The following is a 12,581-nucleotide window of genomic DNA, read 5'->3' as shown; positions in this document are numbered from 1 at the left end:
TGTGTGTGTGTGTGTTCATGTGTGTGTTTCGAATTAGTGGATTAGGTGTTTTCAGGCCTAATTGGCAGCGCATCGTGCTCACAGCTCAGGCCTCACGTGCTGGTGTGTTTGTGTGCAGGGTGTGGGGACAGTCTGCAGGACAGCAGTGGGAACTTCTCCTCTCCTGGCTATCCCAATGGATACTCGGCCTACATGCACTGCATCTGGAGAATATCAGTCACACCAGGAGAAAAGGTATGAGCATATGGAAAGTAACAGATACGTTGAGATGAGAAAACAAGCTTCACTGTCTGTTTACACCGATGCGGTGTCTCTCTTACAATTTATGTATCCGAACCGTGTCAGTAATCACACTCTTGTTTTTTTTAAGATCATTCTGAACTTCACCTCCATGGATCTGTACAGGAGCCACTTGTGTTGGTACGACCACGTGGAAATCCGAGATGGATACTGGAGGAAGGCGCCTCTCAAAGGTCAGTTTTAACAGGAGAATGATGTACTGGGGTCACAACCAATGCTTTACCTCCAAAATACCACCAACCCTGGTTGTGTGGCAAATAAAGATTCTATTATATTCTATACTTTACATTATCGATTAATCTGATGACAATTTACCACAAAACGGTGACATCCCCAATATTCTCTTTTGTCCATTCACTAGTCTAAAATTAAAACATATTCAGTTTACTGTCATTAAGGAAAACTGACTATAGCAGTGGTCGCTTAAGACAGGTTTTACATCTGTTTAATATATAAAACAAGCACATTATATACCGAAACTGTAGGAAGTGTTTTGATGGATGAAAGATGAACAAAGTGACACTTATGTTAGGTTTAGCTGGTCATACACAGGTCATTAAGTGCTAAAATAAAGATGATAATTGTATAGTGCTGTCTATTTTTATGTCTCCCATTTCCTCTCTTAAGCTCTAAGTGCGTAAAGAGCTTTGCAAAGGAATTTGACAGCCATTGCAGGTGTCGTGATAATAAAATCTTGGTTTATGCGTGTGTGTCTTCACCTGTGACCCAGGTCGTTTCTGTGGGGATAAGCTGCCTGAGCCAATCATCTCCACCGACAGCCGACTGTGGATTGAGTTCCGCAGCAGCAGTAACTGGGTGGGAAAAGGTTTTTCCGCCGTTTATGAGGGTAAGCACCCATTCACTGACCTTGCTGCCCCCCAATTCCGGCACGCTGCTCAGCTGACTGAACGCATGGCCAGTCACACATCCAACAATGTGCCTAGATGCTGCAGTAATATCCACAGTCTTTGGCTCCCCTACTGCTGATGTGTCAGGCACTTTACGCGGCATTAATCAGATTTTGGCTGGCCTTCGCACTCTGCTCCATTGTTTCCAGACCGTGTGTGTGTATGTGTGTGTGTGCGTTTGTAAGAGCTGGTGGTGGAGGCATTTCAGCTAATCCACAGAGTGCAAATCAGAACAGCGAGCACACGTTTGTTTCTTTCTAGAGGCATGTGCTGATGATATTGCTATCGAGGGACCTCAGTATTGTTTTAACTGTCACATACAGCCATCTGTGGTGGGGAGGTGAAGAAAGACAACGGCCAGATCCAGTCCCCCAACTACCCTGATGACTACAGGCCTAACAAAGTGTGCGTGTGGAAGATAACTGTAGCGCAGGGCTACCACGTAGGCCTTACCTTCCAGTCCTTCGAGGTAAGACGCTGGCCCATTGCTATTTATTGATTAGATATTTTTTGTGAATTTCGTGACTCATTTTGAGATTTTGCTGATGTCCAGCTCTAACCTCAAACACTTTGACTTTCCTCAGATTGAGAGACATGACAGTTGTGCCTATGACTACTTGGAGGTGCGCGATGGAAACTCTGAAAACAGTCCCCTACTGGGCCGCTTCTGTGGCTACGACAAGCCAGATGACATCAAAACCAGCTCCAACCAGCTGTGGATGAAATTTGTTTCAGATGGCTCCGTCAACAAGGCCGGCTTTGCTGCCAACTTCTTCAAAGGTCAGAGGTCAAGGGTTGTAAAAGAGAGAATGTCAACATTTGTATAATCTCACATAGCAATCTGTCATTATCTTCTAAACATTATCGCAGTATATGTTTATTTCAGATATATATTTTTTTACCGTTGGGTTCCATGCGACACTCTTTGCCTGGCTCCGGTGTTGTTTTGGGGGGTTTCTCTTGTAAGCCACTGAGCCAGGGGGCCGGCAAAGAGGGTCCTAACATATCTTTGTGTTTTCAGAGATGGATGAGTGCTCCAAGCCGGACAATGGTCGCTGTGAGCAACGCTGTGTCAACACACTAGGCAGCTACAAGTGTGCCTGTGACCCAGGCTATGAGCTGGCTGCTGACAAGCGCAGCTGTGAGGGTAAGTACAGGGAGAAAAGTCACCAGCCCTGCTCACCATGTAATTAACATGCTAAAGCACTTTGCACAGTTAGCCACCCAAATACAATAAGTACATTCCTAAAAGCCAGAAAAGGATGAGCAGTGATGCTTGTGCTTGCTGGGCACTACCTTTTAAAGAATCGAGTCACAATGCAGTCAAGTGTTATTTTTATCTCAAATGATATGTTGTTGTTTAAGACCTAATTACTAGTGTATAAGCTGTGCAATATCTGGCTGACCACTTAGCCACTGTGCGCCAGCGGTGAAAGCAGTGCTCAGTGTAGAAATGCTAAATACAATTACAAGTCCTGCATTCAAAATTTCAATTACATAAAAAGTACCAAAATCTAAGCCTGTATTATGCAGAAAGAATTTCAGAATAAGATGTATTATATGAATTATTGATTATAAGTATTGATACATTAAAGATTCCATAACTTTAATGTTGCAGCTGGTAAAGGTGGAGCTATTTTTAATGACTTCATACAGTATACTGCTGGGTAGTTTAATCTATAATACATCATAAAATGTACAAGTTGATTTATATTTTGTTATGTCGCGTTGTAAAATAAATACATTGGAATAAAAAGCACAATATTTAGCTCTGGAGTGGAGTAGAAGTGTAACAGCATGAAATGGAAAAACTAAAGTAAAGCACAAGTACTTCAAAATCGTACTTGCTATTTCTAATTACTTTATATACTGCTGGGTAGTTTAGTCTATAATATATCATAATGTACGAGTTGATTTATATTTTATTGAAATCTTGAGTAAAGTCACCTCTAAATACAGCTATGCTATGAGCACCAATATGTATCGTATGCAGTAGATTGTTTAGCTTTTGTAGAAAATATAGAGCTGTAAAAATAAAAGTCAAGCAAATTCTATTGAAGTATCAAGAAAAGAAAGAAAGTATTTGAAATCAGAGGGTGATTGCAGTTAGTTATATGCAAAATGATGCGGTGCAATAACAGCAAATATAATGTTATATGCACTCACATAAACAATCGCGTACACAGAGTTTGCTGTCAAGAAAATAAATAAAAGTATAGCCTGTTAAAAATAACAAAAAAGCTGGAAGAGAAGAAAAATAACCAGACATCTGTACTGTAATTTTTCCCCATTGTTCAAATTTAATAACTTCACAATCCATGTATCAACACAACATCTATTACAGTTGGTGGATCAACACTGCACAATAAGTTTAGCTAAAAATAGGCAGGTAAGGGGCAACACCACTCGCTGTAACATGTGTGTATTGCGTAACTGATACAAAGCTTGTCCTCATGAGCAGGTCATGCATTAATCAGGTTTATTCCGTACACAAAAGGACATTTCAGAGGGCTTTCATTTCAGCTGTATGGTTTGCAGCATAACATTTGGAACACGTCCTGTTTCCTTTTTTCTGTCTGCATATCTGCATCTGTATCAAGCTTTTAAATAATTTGTCTTGTTCTCTTCTCATGTTTTCTTTCCAGCTGCCTGTGGAGGCTTCATCACCAAGCTGAACGGGTCAATCACCAGCCCAGGTTGGCCCAGAGAGTACCCCCCAAACAAGAACTGCATCTGGCAGCTTGTCGCCCCCACACAGTACCGCATCACTCTGCTCTTTGACGTCTTCGAGACTGAGGGCAATGACGTGAGCACTGGGGTTATTTTCAACCGGCGCGGGGTGGGTTTGTTCTGTGTTCTCCCCTCCGTCATTGCAAAAGCCCTCCTGTACTCCTTGTGTTTCATAATTAAAACCAAATAAAACGCCCCAGCCTCTTCACATGCTCCGTTTCTCTGCTCAGGTTTGTAAGTACGACTATGTGGAGGTGCGCAGTGGGCTGTCAGCAGATTCAAGGCTACACGGGAAGTTCTGTGGGGCAGAGAAACCAGAAGCCATCACCTCCCAGTACAACAACATGCGCATTGAGTTCAAATCAGACAATACAGTGTCCAAGAAGGGCTTTAAAGCTCAGTTCTTCTCAGGTGAGTCCTCTGAAAGTGAGGTGCACAGCGTCACAACAGTTGCTCGGAGCCGCTATCTGTCGGTCTTGAAAGGAAACAGTCACCAAGGTTGTGCCCTCTTGTTCTCCCTCAGACAAAGACGAGTGCTCTAAGGAGAACGGCGGCTGTCAACATGAGTGTGTCAACACCTTCGGGAGTTACAGCTGTCAGTGCAGGAGCGGCTTCGTGCTGCATGAGAACAAACACGACTGTAAAGAAGGTATCTCACCTCAAACTCTCGCTTTGATATGCTGCCCATTTATTCTTGCCCCTGAATTCTTTCTTGCAATCAGGGCAGATGTTAGGGTCGACGAGCTGCTTACTTGTGTCAAAAAAACTATTAGAGTCTGTTCCATATTAGCATGATGCAGAGGTCTGCGTTGACTCGGTGCTGACTTTTCACAGCTGGCTGCGATCACACTGTGAATAGTGTGAGCGGTGTCATCACCAGCCCCAATTGGCCCGATAAATACCCCAGCAAGAAGGCATGCACCTGGGCACTCACCACCACCCCAGGCCACCGCATCAAAATCGTATGTGTCACTTCCTTATACTGCTGTATAATTTTAATCTGTCAGTCATGTATTTATTTTGTGTGTAGCTCATTTGCGTTATTGAATTGCTGAATCTACTGAGGACATCTGTGTTTACTGTGCTGCTGTCAGAAACTGTTGTGCCATTCCTAACGATGATGTGTGGCTCCCCCTTCTGTTATTTTCTGCATTTTTGTCTAGATTAATTTAAAATCTCTATTTTTTTAGCATTCGCTGACAGAAATCGGTTATCAACTTATAATATCAAAGCAACTCATTTAGTCAGTATTTACTGTTAAAGTCTAGTGTGCCTTTGTGCCAAGGCAAATGCTGTTTTTAAGTGCACAAAATAACACACATCATTGCCTATAGACTGTTATTCCTTTGGGTTCTTTAAACATACTTATAATCTTGTTTTGTCGCAGGCCTTCAATGAGCTCGACATGGAGGCCCACTTGGAGTGTGCTTATGACCACATTGAGATTTATGATGGGAGAGATGGGAAAGCGCAGAGTCTGGGTCGCTTCTGTGGCACCAAGAAGCCCCCGCCCATCACATCCAGTGCCAACAAGCTGTTTGTCCGCTTCTTCTCTGATAACTCTGTGCAGAAGAAAGGCTTTGAGGCTTCCCATACTGCAGGTAAGAATATATAGTCTTTTAACAGGACTCAGTATTTCTATTGTGACTCAAACACAATAGAAACAAAGAGTTATTCCAGTAACAATCTCTAAGGTTTTGTGTTTTTGCGACATCAAATTAATTTCATTAATTCCATCAAACTTCACAATGGTTTTTTCGATGGAATGCTTACAAGATTTAGTTTTGGTCACAGTTTACCTCCCTGTCTGAGAGTGATTATGACAAATGACTAACTACAGAGCTACAGAGACCAAAAACTACAGCAGCTGCATGTGTAGCCTATCAACGAAAATGTCCAACTCAACTCTTGTGGTCACAGAGTGCGGAGGTCGCCTAAAGGCAGAGGTCAAAACCAAGGACTTGTTCTCCCATGCCCAGTTCGGGGACAATAACTACCCCGGAGCCTCTGACTGTCAGTGGGTGATCTCAGCGGAGAAAGGCTATGGCGTGGAGCTGATCTTCCAGACCTTCGAGATCGAGGAGGAGGCAGACTGCGGCTATGACTACATGGAGCTCTTCGATGGAGCTGACACCAAGTCTCCACGGCTGGGACGTTACTGTGGCTCAGGGGTAAGAACATTTTTTCCTAACAACCGCCTCTCTCTGAATGTCTTGCCTTGGCTTGTCCTAGCACTTTTTTTTCAGTTTTACAGTATAACAGCAGGAGTTTTCAGACAATTGTTCTGGAATTAGAGCTGCTGTTGTGTAACCTTTGCCAGCAGTTTGAAAAAGGGTGTTCGTGAACCACCCTAGGGCTTTTGATTCCAGTCCATACTTCGGATTTAATCGCTTTGTTAAAGTTAACATGTTCCTCTGGGTTTGGGAGTGTTGCTGTGGAGGCGGTTGTAGGTCGACACAAGCCATCACTCCCTTGGTGCCGATAGCCTATCAGAGTCTCTGGCACCCGGTTGTAAGAGAGAATTAATCAACCAATGCTGAAGCTGCAACCTGAGTCTGGAACAATGAGGCCAGCAGGGAATAGAAACCAAGTTTTCCTCAGGTCAGAGAACAGCTTGATTTCATTTACACACTTCAATAATAAGCTCTGGCCTTTTACTCACGCCTGTTCCTGTGAATGATTTGCTGGAAGGGACATAACAGCCCCAGAACCCCAGGGAGCGGCTCCTCAATCAAATTTCCTTTTTATAAAACAGGTCGAAATAAACTGACACAATTCAGTCCAAAGTAGGGTGAAAACTCATTATAGCATCGGGAGGCTTACTTTAGCTCAAGGGCTTTCCTCCATTAAATAGCAGACTACATTTCGCTGGGTGTACAAGAAAATGTGTAGGCCACTTTCTTCTTCGTTTTAAATTCTTTCCCAATAAACCAAGACTCATTGTAGATATTTTATTCATGTTATGAATGGCTTCCTTAATCAACAGGCTGGTGTTTTTACAGTTGGTTGCACAAGCTTTACCTGCCCTTGTCTTTGTAGTAGCCTCAGTGCAGCTGCCTGAGCACCTCAACCAACTAATTAATTTTCAAACAGCCAGGTATGGTGTTGCTTACTTTCTGTGCACACATAATGAAGTTAATGCTCTTTTTTGTTTCATTTGGAAACAGTTTGGCAGTAGAAATATATGACACTCTGTGCAGTATATGGTTTTGTTCAGGAAAGAAATGAGCTCGATGGAGCAGTGCACCTGGAACTAATAATCCAAGTATATTTGATCTTCACTTCAATAGCAGCCAAAGCCTTAATCAGACTAAAGCTGCAAGGGCCAGTCCTGTTCCCGGACCCTTTCACGGCCCCTGGCAGTTAAAGAACTAGAAGTCCTCTCCAGTCAGAAGCTATTCGTCATGGTCGCTGATTTAACTTCAGTTATAGCATGTGAGAAGTCTTTAGTTGTGATTGAAGTGCAGTCAAAGAAGCGTAATGTGACAGCACAAATGAATCTGTTGTGTTGTTTTGTCCCTCTTGACAGCCTCCAGAGGAGATCTACTCGGCCGGTGACTCCATTGTGATCAAGTTCCGCTCTGACGATACAATCAACAAGAAGGGATTTCACGTCCGCTACACCAGCACCAAGTTCCAGGACACACTGCACTCACGCAAGTGACCAGCGGGGGCCGGAAGGGGCCGTGCGGGGCAAAGGGGCAAACGAAGGGGCCCCCAGGGGAGGCGCCAGCCTGATGCTCGGAAACCTTCGGCCACCAAGATGAATCAGTCACGACAAAACAGCCGCAAGACCACCAACCGCACCTCAGCTCCTAGGGGATCTAGCTCCCCCCACAGACTGTGAGGAGTAAAGCCATTCTGCAGTACACCTTGTTTTTACCTTTTTATGGTTAGAATTGGGGTGGGAGGATGAATGTCCACCTTAGGCGGACAGTAGGGGAAAATTAATTGACCCAGACCCCTCCAGATATTTTTTTGTTTCTTCTGTTTTTTTGGGTTTTTTTACGCGCCTCCTAATGAGAGGCACAAAGGAAAACAGTGGATTCTCAGGACCTGTAGGAAGGCAGGCATCAGCTGGACAGATCCCTGCTTTTGTCAGGCCAGCCCACCACATCCAGGGGGAGGAGAGGAAGAGGATGAGGAGGAGTATAGGATGGTCTCCTGCACTCCTCAATAATTGCTCTCCTCTCCTCACACTCTCATCCCTTTGGTTCAAGGATTCCTATCTGTAAGTGGATTAGAAGGACATGACTTGAGATCTTTGAAACTGTATGTCAGTCAATTGCATGTAATTACAAGGAAAGAAAGAAAACTGTACAGTGACAACACCAGCATATGTAATTGGCATTGTCCTGGCAACCAGTGGCAAGATTCTCGTTGTTACCATTAACAAGGAAATTAAGGAAGCAGTTATCTTATTAAAGGACTAATACATGAATTGTGGTCCATGTCTTCTGGTTGGTAATTGATTGCCTGATGACTGGCTATTACTGTACCTCCATGTATAAAGTAATGTGTATGATCTTTCAAAGGGAACATGTGCTTTTCTCAGCTCGAACCAGTTAGCACTTTACAGTGAATTGTTCCAAAATCATGAGCTTATGAATTTTTGTGAAATGCAATGCCAGTTCACTTATTTTTAAATGCATTTTATCTCTCTTACTCTTCATTGTTTTCTTTTTTTTAATTGCTCCATTTAGTTCCTCAGGCATACTTGAACATTGTGTGTGCCCTGTAACATGGGGTAATAAAGATATGACTTATGTTTCAGTGGTGATTTACAGTTCTGGTGTAAAATAATTTCTCTCCAGAGAAAATGCCTTTTCTTGGTACAATGAAGTATTTCTCAAGAACCAAATGAGCCTGGTTATTTATTGTTATAGTAATTATAATGTAAAAGTGGAAAGGTACTGTTGAAAATAGCCCTATAATTGCCTTCTAATGTATAGCCATTGGTCTATGTTGAATATACTATGTTGCTCACTCATTCCTTTTCTCCATTTATTTCTCACTTAACACGAGAATAATGTTGTGTGACATTGCAGCAGTCTGACACATCTGTTTGATGTCTGACCTTTTGTGCACAATATTTACTGATAAATGTAAACCTGTTTTGTGCCATTTCAGTTAAACAATGTCCTGCATCACACTGGAGAGGAGTTGCTGATTGAGTGAAATCTAGGACCTGTGAGTAGGCCGAGTAATACAGCAAAAGAAAAGGCACACTTGTCTGTTTGAAATAACTTTTTTGACACCCAGCAAACATAATCAAAATCTATTACTACTTTTATTATGGCCCGAGCACGAAAATTCGAGGAAACCTATTGTTTCTGATGAAATTATTAGGACCAGAGCACCGACAAAGTTGGCGAGGGACCTATTTTAATTCAAATTATTATTATCATTATATTATTAGGGCCCAAGACAGAGGAAGTCGGCAAGGGACCGTATTGTAATTTGAATTATTATTATTATTATTATTATTATTATTATTATTATTAGGGCCCAAGCACCGACAAAGTCGGCAAGGGACCCTATTGTAATTCAAATGATTATTATTATTATTAGGGCCTTGCCTGAAACGGTCCCTGGCACTTAAGGGAGGTAATTTGGTACCCACATAGCTTTAATCATCTCCCACATATTTCCCATTAGCATTTAATTAGGTCCGCCCAGCAGGAGGTCGGCCATTTTCAATTTTGTGCGGTTTTCATGTGTTTTAATGCAAACTTTACTTTTTTCAACAAATTATGCTATGACTGGAATAGACACACTATCTTATGACTGATTTAAGCATTTTTTGGACGTATTAAATTTTGACTTATTTAGACTTTTTTGGGCTTATTTTTTGGACACTATACTATGACTTTTCTTGATTTTTTTCAACAAATGATGTTATGACTGTTTTAGACACGTTATCCTATGACTGATTTAAGCATTTTTTGGACATATTAAATTTTGACTTTTTTCGACATGCTATACTATGGCTTTTTTTTTTTTGGGGGGGGGGGCTTATTTTTGGGACACTCAATACTATAGACGAATGCAGCGAAGTACCGAAAGTGAACAAGCTGCCGTTGCTGCGGTGGTGCCCTCCCCAGTATGTGCACGATTTAATGGGAGCTGTCATTAGAAGTGAACCTTTTCAACTTTTACCTGTACTTTTTATGCAGCATTACTTTGGACAACGAAGTCTAGGAAGTCTGGAAGAGCCTGTGCAATTCCTGGCTGCTCCAACAGCAGTGGGAAGCTTCAACATTAGAAAAAAAACTGAATGCGAACTACTTTTGTCCCGCTAAGTCTGCATTCTGAACACAAAACCTTTTTCTACTTGAACACTACTGATAAAGTCGGCACAAAGAGTTATTTTTGTACCCTTTTGTTAAGAAAAAACCTAAGAAACCTCATGAAGTGTGCTTCTAATTATTTACCTCCATCACTGATTAACTCATCTACTTGATGTTTACATTGTGGTTATTAGGTTTCCCTAGTTTGAGCAACATACGTTATATTTCACAACCACATTGAGATAATTTACTCTGTGCGACCACAGCCTTGATAGAGGTGTCTAATGTGAGCTAGCTAAGCAGTTGCTGACATTACTTTTTCACTGTGTTAAGCTAGGCAGCAGCATGCTATTCATTGTGAGATTGACGAGTGTTAACCAAAACTTTCTGTTGGGAACAAAGTCCCAGCTGTTAATGTTCTTGATCCACTTCTGGCAAACATCTAACCTGACTCTCGCCAGATGACTTGTTCCGCCTTGCTTCCGTCTTGACTCCGCCTAGCTCCACTCAACCATCTGGATTCGCTCCATGGGAAAGTGATTTCAGGGTCTGCAAAAAATGGTCAATCAGTACCGCAGGGCGGCGTTTTATAGATGTTGCGTAGCGTAGAAGCGACTGTTGTGATTCAGACAATGGCGGCTTGCATCGAGAAAGCAGACCTCAACATCGATGCTGCTATTTCATCTGTGTTGTCCAATCTAGAGAATCTTCTTTAAAAGAACACCAGAGAACGGCTCTGAAGGCTTCTTTTGGTGGAATTGATATTGCCTGTTCTGTTTGGCTTTTCCCTGCGTCACCCATCAGCATCACGGATTTGTTTTGATGTGAGTGGTTGAAGTAGCACGTCAATAAAGGCCCAACTTCCTGAAATTGCTTCCCAGTCGAGCGATCCCAGATGGATGAGGGAAGCAAGGTGGAATGAAATTCATCTGCAGAGAGTCAGGTTAGTGAACATCTGCACGCCGAGGGAATCGATGTAGACCGTACGGCCTCAGACAGGGGCACTGAGATAAAGGCTTGTGTAGTTCGCATTCAATTTTTTTCCAAAGTTCAAGCTTCCCACTGCTGTCTGAGCAGCCGAGAATTGCACAGGCTCTTCCCGACTTCCTAGACATCGTTGTCAAAAGTAATGCTGCATAAAAAGTACAGGTAAAAGTAGAAAAGGTACGCCTATAATGACAGCTCTCATTTAATCACGTGCATACTGGAGGATGCACCTGGAGCAGGCTCCACCTGCTGAGAACCTACAGTCCACCTACTGACAACAGCAAGTAAAGCTGTGACTGACATCGTCTGATTTACATGAAATTTATATGATGTGACCTACATCGTATATACAGCAACATGGTGTATCTTTAGTGTGTGTTCTCTGGTGCCAAGTAGTGTACATTGGAAGAGATACAAAAATTGAAATCCATAATTTGCAGTGCCCAATGGCCAATGCAGAAAATAATGTCTTGGGTGATGCATACAGTGTGTGATGGTTGCAGGAATGTATGGTTGGGTCCGCCAGCGTCCCGCTGCCCCATCTTATCTTTTGATTCACTATTTATAAATGGAGCGTGTCATTTCAGATTACAGTAGCAAAGCATTTTTCATTTTCCGACTTGCTAAATATTCATTCCCCTGCATGTAACCTCAATTTCCCCTCAATAATTATTCCATTACCATTCTGTTGTGCAATATAAACACGAGGAGCAGGGGAGTGTCATGGTACAACAGAAATTGGCCCTCTCTCTACTTAACCCAACAAAAAAGTGCTGCACAATACATGCAGATGTATCTGCAGTCTGTGGTAAACACACTTTCGCTTCAAGAAACAGGACGCATTTCGCATTCATGAATAGATACCTGAATGATGCGGGTACATTTGTACAACATACATTTGCTTTCTTTTGAGGATGGAATTTAGTTTTCTGAGCACATCGCTGTTATTGATATTATTCATCATGTTCTGGATTTGTGTAATCTGATGTATGTGAATAAGATTTAAATGTCTCTTTTGAATCAAGAGTAGAAACACTTAACCCTATTTAGACTTAGAGAATTAACTCAAATAAAAACATGTAGAGACTATCATTCAGAAGTTGGATGGAACTGAGTGTCTTTGCTCCCGTAAGGGCACACTGTATTTCAGTATTTATAGATCAGGAAACATATAATCTTACCCTTTCAAAGTAGTGTTTCTTTATACACCAGCTGCATGTACTTATTATTTACAAGAAAATGTCCTGTGAAATATCACCTTCACATTTAAACAAATGTAAATGGACCACCGACATTCAAACTCTATAGAGGTTCCTCCTATAGAGGAAATGTATACTCTAAATTGGCAGCACACTTTTCTTAATGT

The 12,581-nt window shown here is 42.1% G+C and overlaps 1 protein-coding gene across 2 annotated transcripts in view; it reads left to right on the top strand.

Moving 5' to 3' along the window:
• Positions 1–8,706, top strand: part of bmp1a (bone morphogenetic protein 1a) — a 30,979-nt gene extending 22,273 nt beyond the window's left edge. For both annotated transcript variants that reach the window (XM_083912052.1, XM_083912053.1), the window contains 13 exons: positions 119–234; positions 371–473; positions 1,031–1,147; positions 1,532–1,677; positions 1,793–1,988; positions 2,230–2,355; positions 3,854–4,014; positions 4,169–4,349; positions 4,462–4,587; positions 4,773–4,900; positions 5,326–5,539; positions 5,859–6,109; positions 7,468–8,706. In XM_083912052.1, coding sequence (XP_083768178.1) covers positions 119–234; positions 371–473; positions 1,031–1,147; positions 1,532–1,677; positions 1,793–1,988; positions 2,230–2,355; positions 3,854–4,014; positions 4,169–4,349; positions 4,462–4,587; positions 4,773–4,900; positions 5,326–5,539; positions 5,859–6,109; positions 7,468–7,602 — 2,000 coding nt within the window. In that variant the 3' untranslated portion in view covers positions 7,603–8,706. The remainder of the gene's footprint in view (positions 1–118; positions 235–370; positions 474–1,030; positions 1,148–1,531; positions 1,678–1,792; positions 1,989–2,229; positions 2,356–3,853; positions 4,015–4,168; positions 4,350–4,461; positions 4,588–4,772; positions 4,901–5,325; positions 5,540–5,858; positions 6,110–7,467) is intronic.
• The last annotated feature ends 3,875 nt before the right edge of the window (positions 8,707–12,581 follow it).

This window comes from Echiichthys vipera, assembly GCF_963691815.1.
Source record: "Echiichthys vipera genome assembly, chromosome: 4".
Lineage (NCBI taxonomy): Eukaryota > Metazoa > Chordata > Actinopteri > Perciformes > Trachinidae > Echiichthys > Echiichthys vipera.
The sequence above is the reverse complement of the archived record's forward strand: the minus strand, read 5'-3'. Positions and strand labels throughout refer to the sequence as shown.